This window comes from Pelecanus crispus, chromosome 6, assembly GCF_030463565.1.
Source record: "Pelecanus crispus isolate bPelCri1 chromosome 6, bPelCri1.pri, whole genome shotgun sequence".
NCBI lineage: Eukaryota > Metazoa > Chordata > Aves > Pelecaniformes > Pelecanidae > Pelecanus > Pelecanus crispus.
Window position 1 is genome coordinate 29263615 of NC_134648.1, and position 14234 is coordinate 29277848.

General features: G+C 36.3%; 1 protein-coding gene across 1 annotated transcript in view; it reads left to right on the forward strand.

The window, feature by feature from the left end:
* MYBPC3 (myosin binding protein C3) overlaps positions 1–13436 on the forward strand; it is a 60741-nt gene extending 47305 nt beyond the window's left edge. Inside the window, exons 29-33 of the mRNA XM_075713018.1 lie at positions 4554–4749; positions 8905–9044; positions 9803–9962; positions 10522–10658; positions 13197–13436. Coding sequence (XP_075569133.1) covers positions 4554–4749; positions 8905–9044; positions 9803–9962; positions 10522–10658; positions 13197–13436 — 873 coding nt within the window. The remainder of the gene's footprint in view (positions 1–4553; positions 4750–8904; positions 9045–9802; positions 9963–10521; positions 10659–13196) is intronic.
* The last annotated feature ends 798 nt before the right edge of the window (positions 13437–14234 follow it).

Consider the following 14234-nt stretch of genomic DNA (forward strand, 5'->3'; position numbering starts at 1 on the left):
TTATCAAGAGTGCATGCATGTAACTACACATGCCGCTATGGCATGCACCAAATTGCTAAAATATACACACAGACTGACCTAACCAGTTACCCTGTCTACAGCTGTATAAGCAACTATAATGACTGTTCGTAAAACACCACATGCATTTTTTCAGATGCAAGACTGTAATATCAATACAGTGCAAGAATCAGTGTGTGGAAGGAAAAGGTTTTCTGAGTGAGACACAGGAAAAGAAATTGTAAATTGCAGATTCTGGCTCTGACAGAGATATCCTCAGTAATAACAGATATATCATTTAATCTACTCCTCATTTCTAATTTGAAGAAACTAAAATTTCTCTGCTGTCCAGGGTTGACATTTATGAAAATGCAATCACTGTTATTAGTGAAGAGTTTTGAAATTCTCATGTAAAAGATGCTGGAAATATGCAAAACATTTTTTCAGTAAGGGAGACATATATGCACACATTACCTGTATTCTTCTGTTTGGGCACTACGAGCAGGGGGGAGGGGAAAGAATCTATATAAGAGCAAAATCTATGTAAAATAAAATATACACATCTTTTGCCCTGTGCTTACTGGGTTACATGAAAAGTTGCTTTTTCACAAAGATATATCTAATCAGTAAAGTAGCAAACCAATACATGGAGTAACCGCTTTGAATTGCATGCTTGCACTACTTCAACATAATCACATGCTTATTTTTTTCTTTCACATTTCTTATCTGCAAAATTGCTAAAATGGCCCCTTCACTGAGGTCTAGCCACATGCAAAATTCAGAACTTTACATCTGATATTTCTGAGTTATGTAAGTCTTAAAAAAATTAAATGAAACAAACATCTTTTTGCTGCTTTGATGTCCGAGTTGAAGAAAATTTGCACAAAATTGACAAGCTGTTCCACAAGCAGAGGAACTGATAGTTTGGCATTTTATAGATTTGTGTCTTATGTCCCCTATATCACCATCTTCACAGCATAACAACCCACCTCTTTTGCTTAGAGCAGCCTCATTGCAATATTCCCAGAGATTTACCAGTTCTTTGCCCTACTCCCCTAGGTAATCCTAGCTGACATGTCCTCAGTTCCCCGGGCCAGAGAAAGTACATGTAGCAACTAATCCAGAGCTTCACTTATCCTGCCTGATCATTCAGCTGTTGCCAAACAAAACGGATAAAGACCAAGTCTTCCCTGACTTTTCCTCGGTGGGGACACTAACTGAGGTTTCGGCATTTCACCCTGTCATCAGTTTTCACAAAACTGTACTAAGCTAATCTTAGAAATTTCTAGTGCACTGTCAAATTTAGCTGAAATGAACCAACGGATTCAAAAGTTATTTGAGTAGCTGACTGACAGACAAATCATGTGTTGGTATAAACTCTTGTCTCCTAAAAGATAAGGCTAACAAAAAATGCTAAAATCTATCCATCGACACCAAATTTAGCCCAAGAACAAAACCAGAAGATTTTAATTCAAGAGGTATTTTTTGAGCAAATTAAATTTGTAATTGTGTTGAATTGCAGCTACAGCTACAATTCTTAATACTGCAGAAGTGATTTAGAATATGTAAAACTGAGGATCTTTCAAAAAAAAAAAAGCAAAGCAAAAAGAACATTTCACTTTACATTTTGAAAAAGTTTAAATTGCTGACCATTTCTATTGAAGAAAAAGACTCTAAGTAGATATGATTGCAATCTTCGAATTACAAAAAGGATATAGGAGAAAATCCATAAATACTGGAATTACTATGAACCCTGAGCTAGGGAACCCAAGCAGGCAGAATATCACCAAACTAAAGTGTACGTCAGTGTCTTCTACTATTTAGTTTCTGTGCAACCCTGCCAGTGACCTCTGTGGTCACTACTGTGTCATTTAACACTGAAATTCTATTAAATACCTTGTCAAGGTATCCTGGGCTAAATGCTGTTTGCAAATCTATTCAAATCTTTAGATTAAAAGGTACAGAAAAGAATAAGTACAACATTATTACTAACCCTTTTTCTGTTGAGTGCATTAAGCAGGTGGGATATTCTGCTGAAAGGAAGGGAATCAACACATGCTTGTTTCAAAATTAACTACATAGGTACATGATCGAAGGGATATTACATGCTATTAGTGGATAAAATTCAGAGTATTACTGAGCAGTCTTGTTGCCCATCATGTACATGTGAATAAAAACATCTAAAAGCATTTAAATTTGTTCTTCCCTGGCAGTAAACTCCCTGAAGTTGCTCTGGTGTGCTGTTTACCCACTCTGTCACTCACTGTTCTCTCTCAGATTACCTATTACACATTGCAGAAATCCAATCCTCTGAGATATGTATTAGGAACATGCTTTCTATCTGTTTATGCTTTTCACAGTCTATAAATATAAGAGTATATGAAAACCAACACTTTGAAAACTTGCGATCTTTCACTGGCACTCATAGCACCTCAAAAAAGGAGGTGCTATGAGAGAACATATTTGATCAACCACATTAGAACACCAGCAATAGAAAAGCTTGATTTATAGTCAAGATATTTCTTATGATAAAGATAATGCTATGGTTTCTCATGCCCATTTTTGACAAGATATTTAGGGCTAGATCCTTGATTCACCTTATTACTCAACCCATCAAGAACTACTAAATCTTGTAATCAGCCTGAAAACCTAGCCAAGTATTTGTCTGACAAATTAGAAATTTAAATAAAACTTCTATATAATTATACCATTTTAAGTAGATTGGTTTTATTTTGAAAACATTCCCCTAGCCAAAATTTCAAGCAGAGTCCTCATATCATTTTAAAATATACACATATGTGGAAAGTGAAATAGAGTCAATTCTTGTCAAGTTCACCAATAATCAGACATGGATATGGAAAAAAAAAAACAACCCAAAAAACCCCACACCACATCCTTTTACTTGTTCAAGAATTTCTATTATACCTTCCAGCTGAAGAAAGGAAGCCATGTCTTCCAGTAATAGGTTTTTATAAGGGTTCTGTGAAATGAGACCAGAGTGAAGTCTACACTAGAACTGGACAAAATAATCTTGTATTTAATGTTTCAGAGCTACAGGCTTGAGGTGACTGTACTTCTTAGCAGAAAGCAGTAAGAAAATCAGTTACCAGATGGTGAAAATGGAAAATCCAAAACTATTGCCCATTCAAGGTTTATTATCAGCCCCGATGTAAAATCAATTACAATACATCTGATTATTTAGATGTCAGAGAAAAGAGCATCTATTAAAGAATAGCAGTTTCTAGGTGTTTTAGAAGTCCTTGAAGTGCAATTTTGGCTAGATCATGGCCTAACTCTTATAAAAGAAGTTTTTTTCCTAATACTGTAGAAAAATAAAATTACGCTGCACAGACTTTCTGAGCAAATACCAGACACACCTGAAACAAATGTGCAGCAAAGCACAAAGATTCATTTTTATTCTGCCTACCTGTAGGCACCTAAACCAAGAGCCTGAGTATCCTAATCTCCCTCTGTAGCCTAAGGAAAAAGATCCAGTCTTACAGAGTATGTTCCAGGCACCCAGTGAATTGAGGAGCCTTCTAGAGGTGCGCTTTCTCTGCTGTTTACTAGAGGTGGAGGGTAGTGTGTGTCCTAATTTCAGTGCCTTAGACTTCAGTTCCAGGGCAGCCTAAGCAGATCTGACTGCTGGCTTGGATGGTCTCCCTTTCCCTCCCCACCCATTTAAGCTACTCCTGACATTCATCTAGCCCTGTGCTGCACTGTTTCACCATGTCAGTCTGGCAGAAACTTAAAAAAAAACACCGAGATACTTTCTACTAGATTGACTATACAGTTAATAAATTTGATATGGCCCTTTCCTATTTTGTTGGGATTCTTGGTTTGAAGCTGTACTGTGGAAGTAGTACTCAAACAATTTTTGAAGAACTAGATATTATCTACCAGTTTTCCTGGAAATGGCTGAGTGACAGTGATGTAAACCACAGATAATTTACTGATTCCACAACATCATCTTCTATGGGTGAGGCAACACTGACTGCTTAGGTTGACAGTCACCAAAACAATTTTTGCAATGCAGAAAGAATTATGCAGTAAGTTTCATGTCCCAAGACTTCAAGATTATAACAATTTTTCGAAAGATCTTAAAAATGCCTGGGGATCGAGAATCAAATATTTTAAGAAAGGAAGGAGAAGGGGGAGGGGGGGAGCTAATAAATGCCTCAGATATTAAAGACTTCTGTACTTAATAATAATCAGAGCAAGACAGATCAACTGTTGGCTTCACAAATGTCTGGGAAAGAGTACCAGACCAGCATGAGTATATTTTTTTCTGGGTTTGTTCTCAATATAATTTCAGTCTCTTCTCTAACTGTAACTAAATGGCATCCTCAGGGCATGGTGCCACTAAACCACACAGATGGGAACAAACATTTGTCTGCAAGAAAACAGAAACTGGAAAGTATTTAGAGAGTTTACTGTCTCAACTCTGCATATTAAATTAGGCTTTCTAGACTTACAGATCACTAAAAAACAAAAAAAAATTAAAATGGAAATCTACTATAGCCTAAAAATAATAATAATACTTTTTTTCTCTTCAGGGGAAACCAAGACCCAAAATCACTTGGATGAAAGATGGTCAAACTCTAGACTCCAAAGATGTGGGAATTCGGAACAGCAACACGGACACAATCCTTTTCATCAGAAAGGCAGAGCTTCATCACTCAGGGGCATATGAAGTCACTCTTCAGATAGAAAATATGACTGATAGAGTTGCAATAACAATGCAAATCATAGGTAAGAGACTGACAACATCAAAAATTAAGCATGTCATACAAAACAAAACAGTGGCCATACTGAGGCAATCCGAAGATCCAGCTACCTCAGAACCCCTTCTCTGACAATGGTCGATAGCAAATGACTAGGACAAAGCTCAGAGCAGGGCTAGCATGTTACTTTATTTTCCTAGTATATTTTTCCAGTTTGAAATTATCTGTTTCCTAGAGACTTTCAGAGGGAGAGGGATTATCTATGTGTCCCATAGCTCATGAGGGATTTTTTTTCTTGCATGATTTTATCCAGTCAGTTTTTTAATCCAGGTCTAGTTTCAGAATCCAAATATCCTTTTGTAAGGAATTTCAGTTTAAGTGCATGTACAACTAACTATTTGGTTTGTTTTGATTCTCTCTCCTGATAATCTCATTTGATGTCCATACAGTTTTGTATCAGAAGAAACATGAATAATAATTTATTCACCTTTTCCACGCTACTCATGATTTTATAGCCTTCAGTCACACTTTCCTCAGTTAAGTCCCTCAAGTTCTAGACTCTTTGCTTGTTTATTTGCAAAAAGACATCATTCCATATCTTTGATTGTCTTTATCACCCTTCTTTCTACCACTTTGAAAGCGACAGAAAGAACTGAGAATTCTGGTGCTCTTGGGAATAGCCATATTGTCCTAAAGGAAGGAAATATGAATCCTGGAATGGATATACTCTCATCGGGTTTCTTCAGCAGATAAGGACAGTGAATCATTGCACTAATATACCTCTACTGTTCTGAGAATTAGAAATGACAACAAGACACAGTCCTGTGAATTGGCACAACTCATGTTTAATGCCTTACTCTGTTAAGAGTGTCTAGTTAGCTTGAGGCTTAGTGGAAGCTTATTCTCTGTTACACAAATTCTAATCTCTTTTCTAGTGTCATTTTAAAGGAATACACTGCCAAAGTTTCAGTAACTTCCCCTGGGATTTTGTGAGATATATTTTGAGATCTTGCCTACTTGGATTTCAATAATGTTCAGCCAGAGCTCTTCTATTTCTCCTCATTACAGCTCTATGTAACATTCTTGATAATTGTTTTTATTTCTCTTTCCCCACACTTTCACACTAGCATCCCAGATTTCCTCCAATGTATCAATACATTTCTAGAATATGTATTTTGGCACAAAAAGAGTATTTAAACATAACTCCTAATGCTTTGGAATTAAAGATACAATGCTGACTGTATTCTGCTTAAAGTTTTATAAAATAATGTTGGCAGAATGGGTATGCAGAGGTGCCAACACCCAACAAGAAAGGCATAGCAAATTGGAGCAAATATGTCTTAGTACCACCAGCTGCTTCCGCTCAAGAGGATGGCTGCAGTTCTGCAACAGCAAAATAAGTAAATGACAGCTAAAACAAAGAAATCCCAAGGGACTCTGATAAAGGGGAGTAGTGCTTTCTAAAACTGGTTAGTGACTCCAGATTCCAGCACATTGCTCTTACAGCATAGTACCAAGTATCTTCCACCCATTGTTTGGTACTGTAGGAAGGCATAAAAATGCATACATGTACTACTGTCAAAGAGTTATTTCATATCGAAAACGAATGGCTGAAAAAAACCCAACTAATCTTATCACACAGATTAATACATGTCAGAATTGGAGGACAGGTATTAAACTTTTCACGTCTTGGGCAGCTTGCTCAATGAAAGGGAATAAATAAATTTCATTTAATACCTGGCCAAGAATAGAAAGGGCTCTTAACATATGCAGATACTTCTGCAACCAAGGTGTCTGCTCTGATTCTTGATTCTGTCACTCTTTCATCAGAACTACCTCTTTTCAATTCTGTCAACAGCACTTTCTGCTCTCCAGATTTTATATTCTCTTGGCAAGAGAGAAATACAGGTTATTCAGGCACTCTTTCTGTACTACTAGTAATTCTTTAGGTGCTGTAGAATGGCATGCCAATCCAGCTTTCAGAGACAGAATAAATCAATCAGTGATCTTTTGAGGTGTCTGCTTAACTTCCCTTGGCAAATGTCTACTCGATGAAGGAGTAACGCTTGTAGCTTCAGCCCTTATCTTTTTTGGAGTAAGGCAAGAATGCAGGTAACCAAAAGCTCTGCTGCTATGATGAGTCACCTGTTAGTTCCAAACAGGAGGAAACACTTATTACTGCCATTACCTGCCCTTGTTGTCAAAATAATTGCTGCGCTTTACTCTAGAGACCTACAAAATATCGACTTTTACTATGGGAATACATTATATTTCAAATACTTATAGAAAAGTCTTAGATAATGAAAATATTTCCAATCTCTGAAAAATATGGTTCCCTCAACTTTTTCCCCCCTCTACATGAATCAATAAATGATGCCTTCCATTATGCCTTCTACTGACCAAAGCAAACCTCAGTTCTATATTTTTAATTTTTTTAACTGGAATTACTTATTGTTCTCATTGTTTATTATTTTCAAATGTAAATTATTATTTCTTTCTGAAAGATAATTCACACTTAAAACTCTTCTTCCCATTCTATAAAATTCAGTAATATGCAAAAATCCTCAGATGAGCTTGTGCTGAGGGTAGCAGAATATTTCCTCAGAATATAAATCCCCACTCGAACACAGTGTCCTACAGAGGAAAATAATTTGCTACAGATGCATTGCTAGGGTTAACTTTTCCCATCCTTTGTTCAAATTACCAGATAGAGATGTACTGATTAGTACTGCAAAAGGAATATTCTACAAAGGAATTTTGAATAGATATTCCTGCAGATTGCATTATCCCATTAAACCACAAAGATCAAGAATATAAAAATCCATTTAGCAAATTTATTCATCTCTACATTTTGTAAGATTGCCCTTTACAAAGATTGAGGCTTTCGGTACCCTCTTTATTCCATCTATACCACCATGGGTAGATGTAATAATTTATTAAAAATTAAAAAGGGATTATTTAATACATCATTGAGTTGTTACCATATTAGTCTAACAGCAGGTTAAGGCTTAAAGTGTTTTTCTGTTCTTAATAAAGTCATACTCTGAAATTGTTTCCCTGCCAAAATCATGTCTATATCTATGTACATAAACACATACATAAGAATGTCTTTTTTATATATATATATACACACACATTCCTGAAGTCTAACTCTTCCAACAGATTACTGAATTAATGAACAACCTGCCATCCCATTGTTTTTAGTTTTGAAGGGAGGTTCCCAGATAATTGCTTTTAGGTAACTAGGAGCAATAAGGCACATGCTTCAAAATCCATCTGTCCAGTGAGGCCTCCCCAAAAAGTGTTCTTTTTCCTTTCCTTTCATTGCACCTAAGATTGTATTTTTCTTCCATTTATCAGTCTCTTCCTATAGTATTTAAACCAAATACCATCACCAAGATCACCAGTATTTGACAAAGCATTGTGTAAGCATCCCTTTTAAACAAAAAAAAACTGTTGTGTAGATGTATCTGTAGGTAAGCACACAGGAAAAATACTTGTAAAGCTCTAGGCAGACACTGTGGAGGGTTATAACAGTAGGTAGACTTGAAAATAATTAACAAATTGCTAAACATCACAACATCTGTCTACTATTAGATTACAATTCACTTACTCAGGGCTTGTAGAGCTTTGCCCACTGAGACTGTTGCAGTTTTCATACCACGCACACAGGTATTCGTATGTAGTGTCCAAAATTATTCTCTTCAAATCAGAATAGATTAATTTATTTCTGTTTAATGAAGATACACAGCTGAGAGGAATACATACCCAGTTGCCTTTGTTGTTTATATTACTCTCAATGTATCTAAATGGCTGAGAAATTGCACTGAGGTAACAAAGCAAGTAATAAAACTGTAGTAAAAGAGTTCATCACACCCATGCAAACACCACAAAGTTCTCACTCCATTTCAAGGAAGAGTTTCTCCCCTTCCTATGTTAGTAATTCTACTGTGTTGTCTATTTCTCAGTAGGTTTCAGGCCTCTCAGAAGAGTATTAAGAGGATATTTGAAAATTTCCCAACTTTCCTGTTTACAGTTTCAGCTTCACATAAATGAAGTGAATTGCTATGGAACAATTATAGATTGCTATCAAGTTCTATTTTTTCCCTGCATGGGAGGAAGTGACAAAGCTCTTGGATCTTGAACCAAAAGCTAAGGGGTTTTTTTCATGTCTCCTCTGCAGACAAGCCTGGTCCTCCTCAGAATATAAAGCTTGTAGATGTTTGGGGATTTAATGCAGCCCTGGAGTGGACACCTCCACAAGATGATGGCAATGCACAGATCTTGGGCTACACAGTCCAGAAAGCTGACAAAAAGACAATGGTAAGAAATTGCACTGAGTCAGTGACTTCGTATGCAGTTTAAACAACCACCTGCTCTGGGAACACAGAGACTTGAGGAAAACAGCTGAATTCATGACTCTCAGTTGTGTGTCCAAGGTGTCCTGTGGCATATCAGAGGCAGTTAAACATTGAAGAATAGAATCTAAAAAGAACCAAAAGGCTAAGTATAGAACTGTATAAAATGCCTGGTAGAAAATGTAAAGAGACATGGCCTGTCCCATCTCTGGCGGTGACTGGACATATAGCTCTACTCAGAAGGTGGAATTATATTTTTTATTTGGAATTATATTTTTCCTAAATGCAGGGAAAAATGGAAGGGGAGGAAGGAAGAGTTAGATTGAACTCAGATGCTGGGCATACTAGGGTATATACTGGGAGAGGTATGTATCCCAGTCAAACTGGGAAACCTTTTTTTCATGGAAGTCCCCATCAAGTAGTCATGTTGTGAGGACACATCCTGTATCAGGTTCCTCAGATATGAGTAGGGCTAAAATGTAAAGAGGCGGTTTTTCTCAAAATGCAAGTATTCATACATCTATCACACCAGCCAGAAAATAAAAGTAACAAAACAGATCAGCTGATCTTCATGGGAAGCAATGTAATACTCATTTTGCAGGCTAGTGTTAAATACCTGTCTACCTGTCTTTTCCTTGTAGCAAGAAGGATCTCTCCATACCAAAACTAGAACCATGTCTGACCTCTCATAGCATCTTTCTAAACAGTATAGTCTTGTTACAGGAATGGTATACTGTTTTTGATCACTATCGTCGCACAAACTGTGTAGTGTCAGACCTGATTATGGGAAATGAGTATTTTTTTCGAATCTTCAGTGAAAATTTGTGTGGATTGAGTGAAACTGCTGCAACCACCAAAAATCCTGCCTATATCCAAAAAACAGGTAACATATTCTTCAAAACAAAGATCACAAAAGCTGCTATGTACCAGAAGTAATACATTGGTAAATGGAAAATACTGTATTGCTAGATGCATCACTAGAGATATTTTCATTATTTAGTAACTAGCATTTACATTTTAGCATCAAGAGCCCTTATCTAGGCTGATCTCCTGTACTAACACGAATATGTGTTCAAAAATATTTAATCACACAGTCTTCCTAAACTGTATTATTTTAAGAAAATAATACAACTGTGGGGTTATATTTACATTCTGGGGTTAAAAGTTTAAGATGGCTGTGGTGAAGACTTCCCCTGCAGACATATGGCTTTCATATTTTTAACTGAAGTTGAAAACCCGTGATTGCCAGGACCTTTTATTTTAACTAAAGCATTAAACATGAGATGTGTTTGAGAGTGAAGTGAATTTAAAGATTTGTTATATCATAAATGCCACAGCTTTGAAGCTTCCTTAAATCATACAGGCAAATGAAATGACAGATTGTACAAAAGTCAACAGAATTGAAAACATAGTTCTTACTGGTTTGTTTCTTTGAATTGCAGGCACCACTTACAAGCCACCTAGTTACAAAGAACATGACTTCTCTGAACCTCCTAAATTCACTCATCCTTTAGTAAACCGTTCTGTGATTGCAGGATACAACACCACACTCAGCTGTGCTGTAAGAGGAATCCCCAAGGTACAGATTACATCAACTGTCATTGATACTGTTGCAACAAAGCCAAGATGCTGCCTTAGAATTCATGCCAGTTCAGTGTGACTGGAGTGTAACATGACTATATTAAGAAAAAGTAAAGGTCACACAATTATCTCCCACCTCACTCACAACTGATGCTTAACCAGAATGCACGGTGCAAGCATTTGTGTGGTTCTGCACAGAAACAGTGGGGCAATACAGTAAAGGAGACAGAGGAAAGGACAGTCATTGCTTACGGTAACACCGTGCCATTGAAAATGTACCATGTGTACCTAAAATCTACTCAATGAAGAAGGTAAACAACAACCAAAAGAAGTATCTTCTCACAATGTATACTTTGTTCTCCTCAGTCTTTCAAAAAAACAGCAGCTAATGTAATATACTGTTCCATTAACCTAAATGATACATAGGAACACCAGTTCTTCTGTTATGTCAATACATCACATAACTTTTAGAAAATCTGAGTTATTTTGCAAAATTAACTACAATAAGACCTGCTGTCATGTGTGAAGTTTTGTGGCTTTTTTTTTTTTTTTAAATCTTACAGGAATATTTTCTTAGTCTAAATATATTTGTTGAATTCTCCTCAAGGAGTAGAAAAAGATGTAGTTTTTTGTTAGAGTCAGGAACAAGCAGTAAAAACTGTATCAGCTAGGAGCTAAATTTAGGTTTCTCAAAAAAGGGAAATAGGCTTTTTGTCTGCAGTGAAGGAATTTACCATATTATGACATAACCTTGTCATAAATTTAAATTAGTACAATACAAAAAATGCAGTACCCTTTTCCCTTCCCCTTCTGGCTGCTTATTTCCAGCTCCTTCCTCATGCCTGCACAAGGATCTGATAGCTACACAGCAAAACATGTGAGATAATTGCTCAAAGTTCAAATTAACTAAAAAAAAAAACCCAAACCAGTCTTAATGCAATCATTTGCTGCAGTTCATTGGATAAAGAAGGAGCTCCAGACAAAACTCAAGTATAAAAAGGAAGCATACCCATGCAAATAGCTGCAAAAGAACATTATAGAAGAAATACCAGCAACTGTAGACAAAATCCATCCTCCAGTAGCTGCTTCAGCTTAGATTCATCATAAAATAACAGTGTTAGTAATGATATGCCGTCTTAGTTAACTGACCTTTTTGTGCATCTGTATCCACTTCACTCCGTTTCCATGATTTTAAGAAGATTCTAAGACAAACTTCATATTTTACAGCTGTTAAATACAGTAGTCGCAGGCTTTTGAATGTGAGCATGCTAGCTCTTCCTTCCACATTAGCCTAAAGGATACAAATAGTCCTCATCGTTCAGTACACCTAATACTCTTAAAGCAGCTTTTCAAGATACATTTCTGTACTTGCATTGCCCAAATTAACCTTAACAAAAAGTTTCTGTACCTACTGCAGAACTCTGCAACAGGTCTTTTTCACAGAGTATCTTATGTTGATAGAGCTTTCCAGTTCTGAATAACTATAGATTATCAAGTATACCTCAGATATGATCTGTATGGCAAGAAAAAGTTACCACTTCAAGCAGAGCCAATATTCATGCCCTGGTAGCAGTGTTGAAATGAAAGACATATACCCAGAAAGACAGAGGCTGTAGAAAAGGAAGCAAAAAATTTTGAGGCAGGAAAAAATACAGCTGATATCTTTAAAGAAAATTAAGCATGACAACTGGGATGCACTGAACTGTATATCACAGGTCAAAGACACAAGCGATTCAGTGGATTTGAATGCACTCTATAAAACAGTACACTAGTATTATTTTTTTTATGGGTGAAGAAACAGAAGATGTTAATTCTGAAAGTAAAACAGATGAATGCAGAGCTTGGTCTTCTACTCTTTAAAGCCTATTTCTTCACTATACGTACTAATGAGCTTGAAATAAACAAAAGCAGTTTGCTTTATATCAGATTTTTCATTTTCAAAATTTCATTTATAAAAACTAAAGGCACATTTTCAGGTACTGGAAACAAAACACAATGAATTGTGAATTGGTACACTTGCTCACCTGAAGCCAACAGGAACTTATCTTGAAATTCCTGAAGTATGCTTAGAAGATAAAGATATGGAAAATCCTTTCCCAGCCCAAACCTTGGCATCCCAAGTTGGCCACCCAACATCCACAGACCTTTATGACACTTCTGCTCTAATAATCTGTGCAGTTTAATTCCCCTTCTGTACGATACTTGAAACATTCAAATATATTTTAATAAGCACAATTAAATAACTCCTGAAGGAATTAATTTGTAGCCAGCTTGAAGGGTTTTTTAAAACAGGGTACAGACCTACATTCTCTACATGCTACTTGGGAGTTAAAGAAAATACTGAACATTTGAATTATTACTTTCATGAGTTTGTACTGAATGAGGAGATGTTCCTTGAAAAATTATTACCACTGCTGCATAATATATAGCCCTTATAATACATAAACCCTTGATGGTTAAATTAAAGCTGTAAGATCAGCCATAAGTCTTCCATTTTCTACCTTTTGTTTTAAAATTCTTCTTTTGTGTTCTTCAGCCAAAGATATTCTGGTACAAAAACAATATGGATCTCTCTGGGGATGCCAAATACCGCATGTTCAGTAAACAGGGTGTGTTGACCCTGGAAATCCGGAAACCCACTCCATTTGATGGTGGCTGTTATACCTGTAAAGCTGTTAATGAGTGTGGTGAAGCCGAAATAGAGTGCAGACTGGATGTCAGAGGTAATCAGATGAATCTTATGGGTAACACTAATACTACAATGAAGAAAGAGTAACAGATAGCTAACAAAAACATAAAAAAAAAAAATCATAGTTCCCCTTTATCTAACCCTGACTTCTTTGATAGTATATACAAAGTTTGTTAATTACATGCACCAGCAAGATTGTGTTTTTCATTCTGAACTGTTATGACAGAATTAAGTTACTTGGTAGGTAATACAGGTCTGAAGGTGGACAATTATTATGCTTCTGACTTAAAATTTCTAGAGAAGATATTTAGCACTGGAACGGAGGTCTACCTACACACAGTGCATCATGGATAATTTTATTATCCTTTGTGCCTTACTCTGTAACTGAAAGTTTTAAATTAAGTCATTAGCTGTTAGACATATGAAAAAGGTAGTGCATGCTACATCACAAACATTTTTCAAACATTGATAATTTATTTTGTTTATCAAAAGGGCCAGGAAAAAAAAGTCACATTTACAACACAGTAAGAAATATTCACGAAATAATTTTTGGTAAAGCTGCTGCTGATGTATCTATTTGTCAATACAAACCTATATAGCACCACTTTAAATGCTCATCAAAACCAGAAAAAGCTGTGAAAGTGACCTGTGTAACAGCCATTGACGGAGATCCGTCTTCAGCATGGCAAGCGTGAAGGTATTTCTACACAGCACAGAGTTTGATATTTTACTCAGTGCTAAGTCAGGGATGTGTACACAGTACACCTTGCAGTGCTGGGCACCGATATCTTCATTTGGCAGCAAGCAATATAGCTGCGTTAGTACTGCGATGAACTCGGGCTAAGAACTCTGAAATGTCCAGCTAATCTATGCAGCAGCTTATTA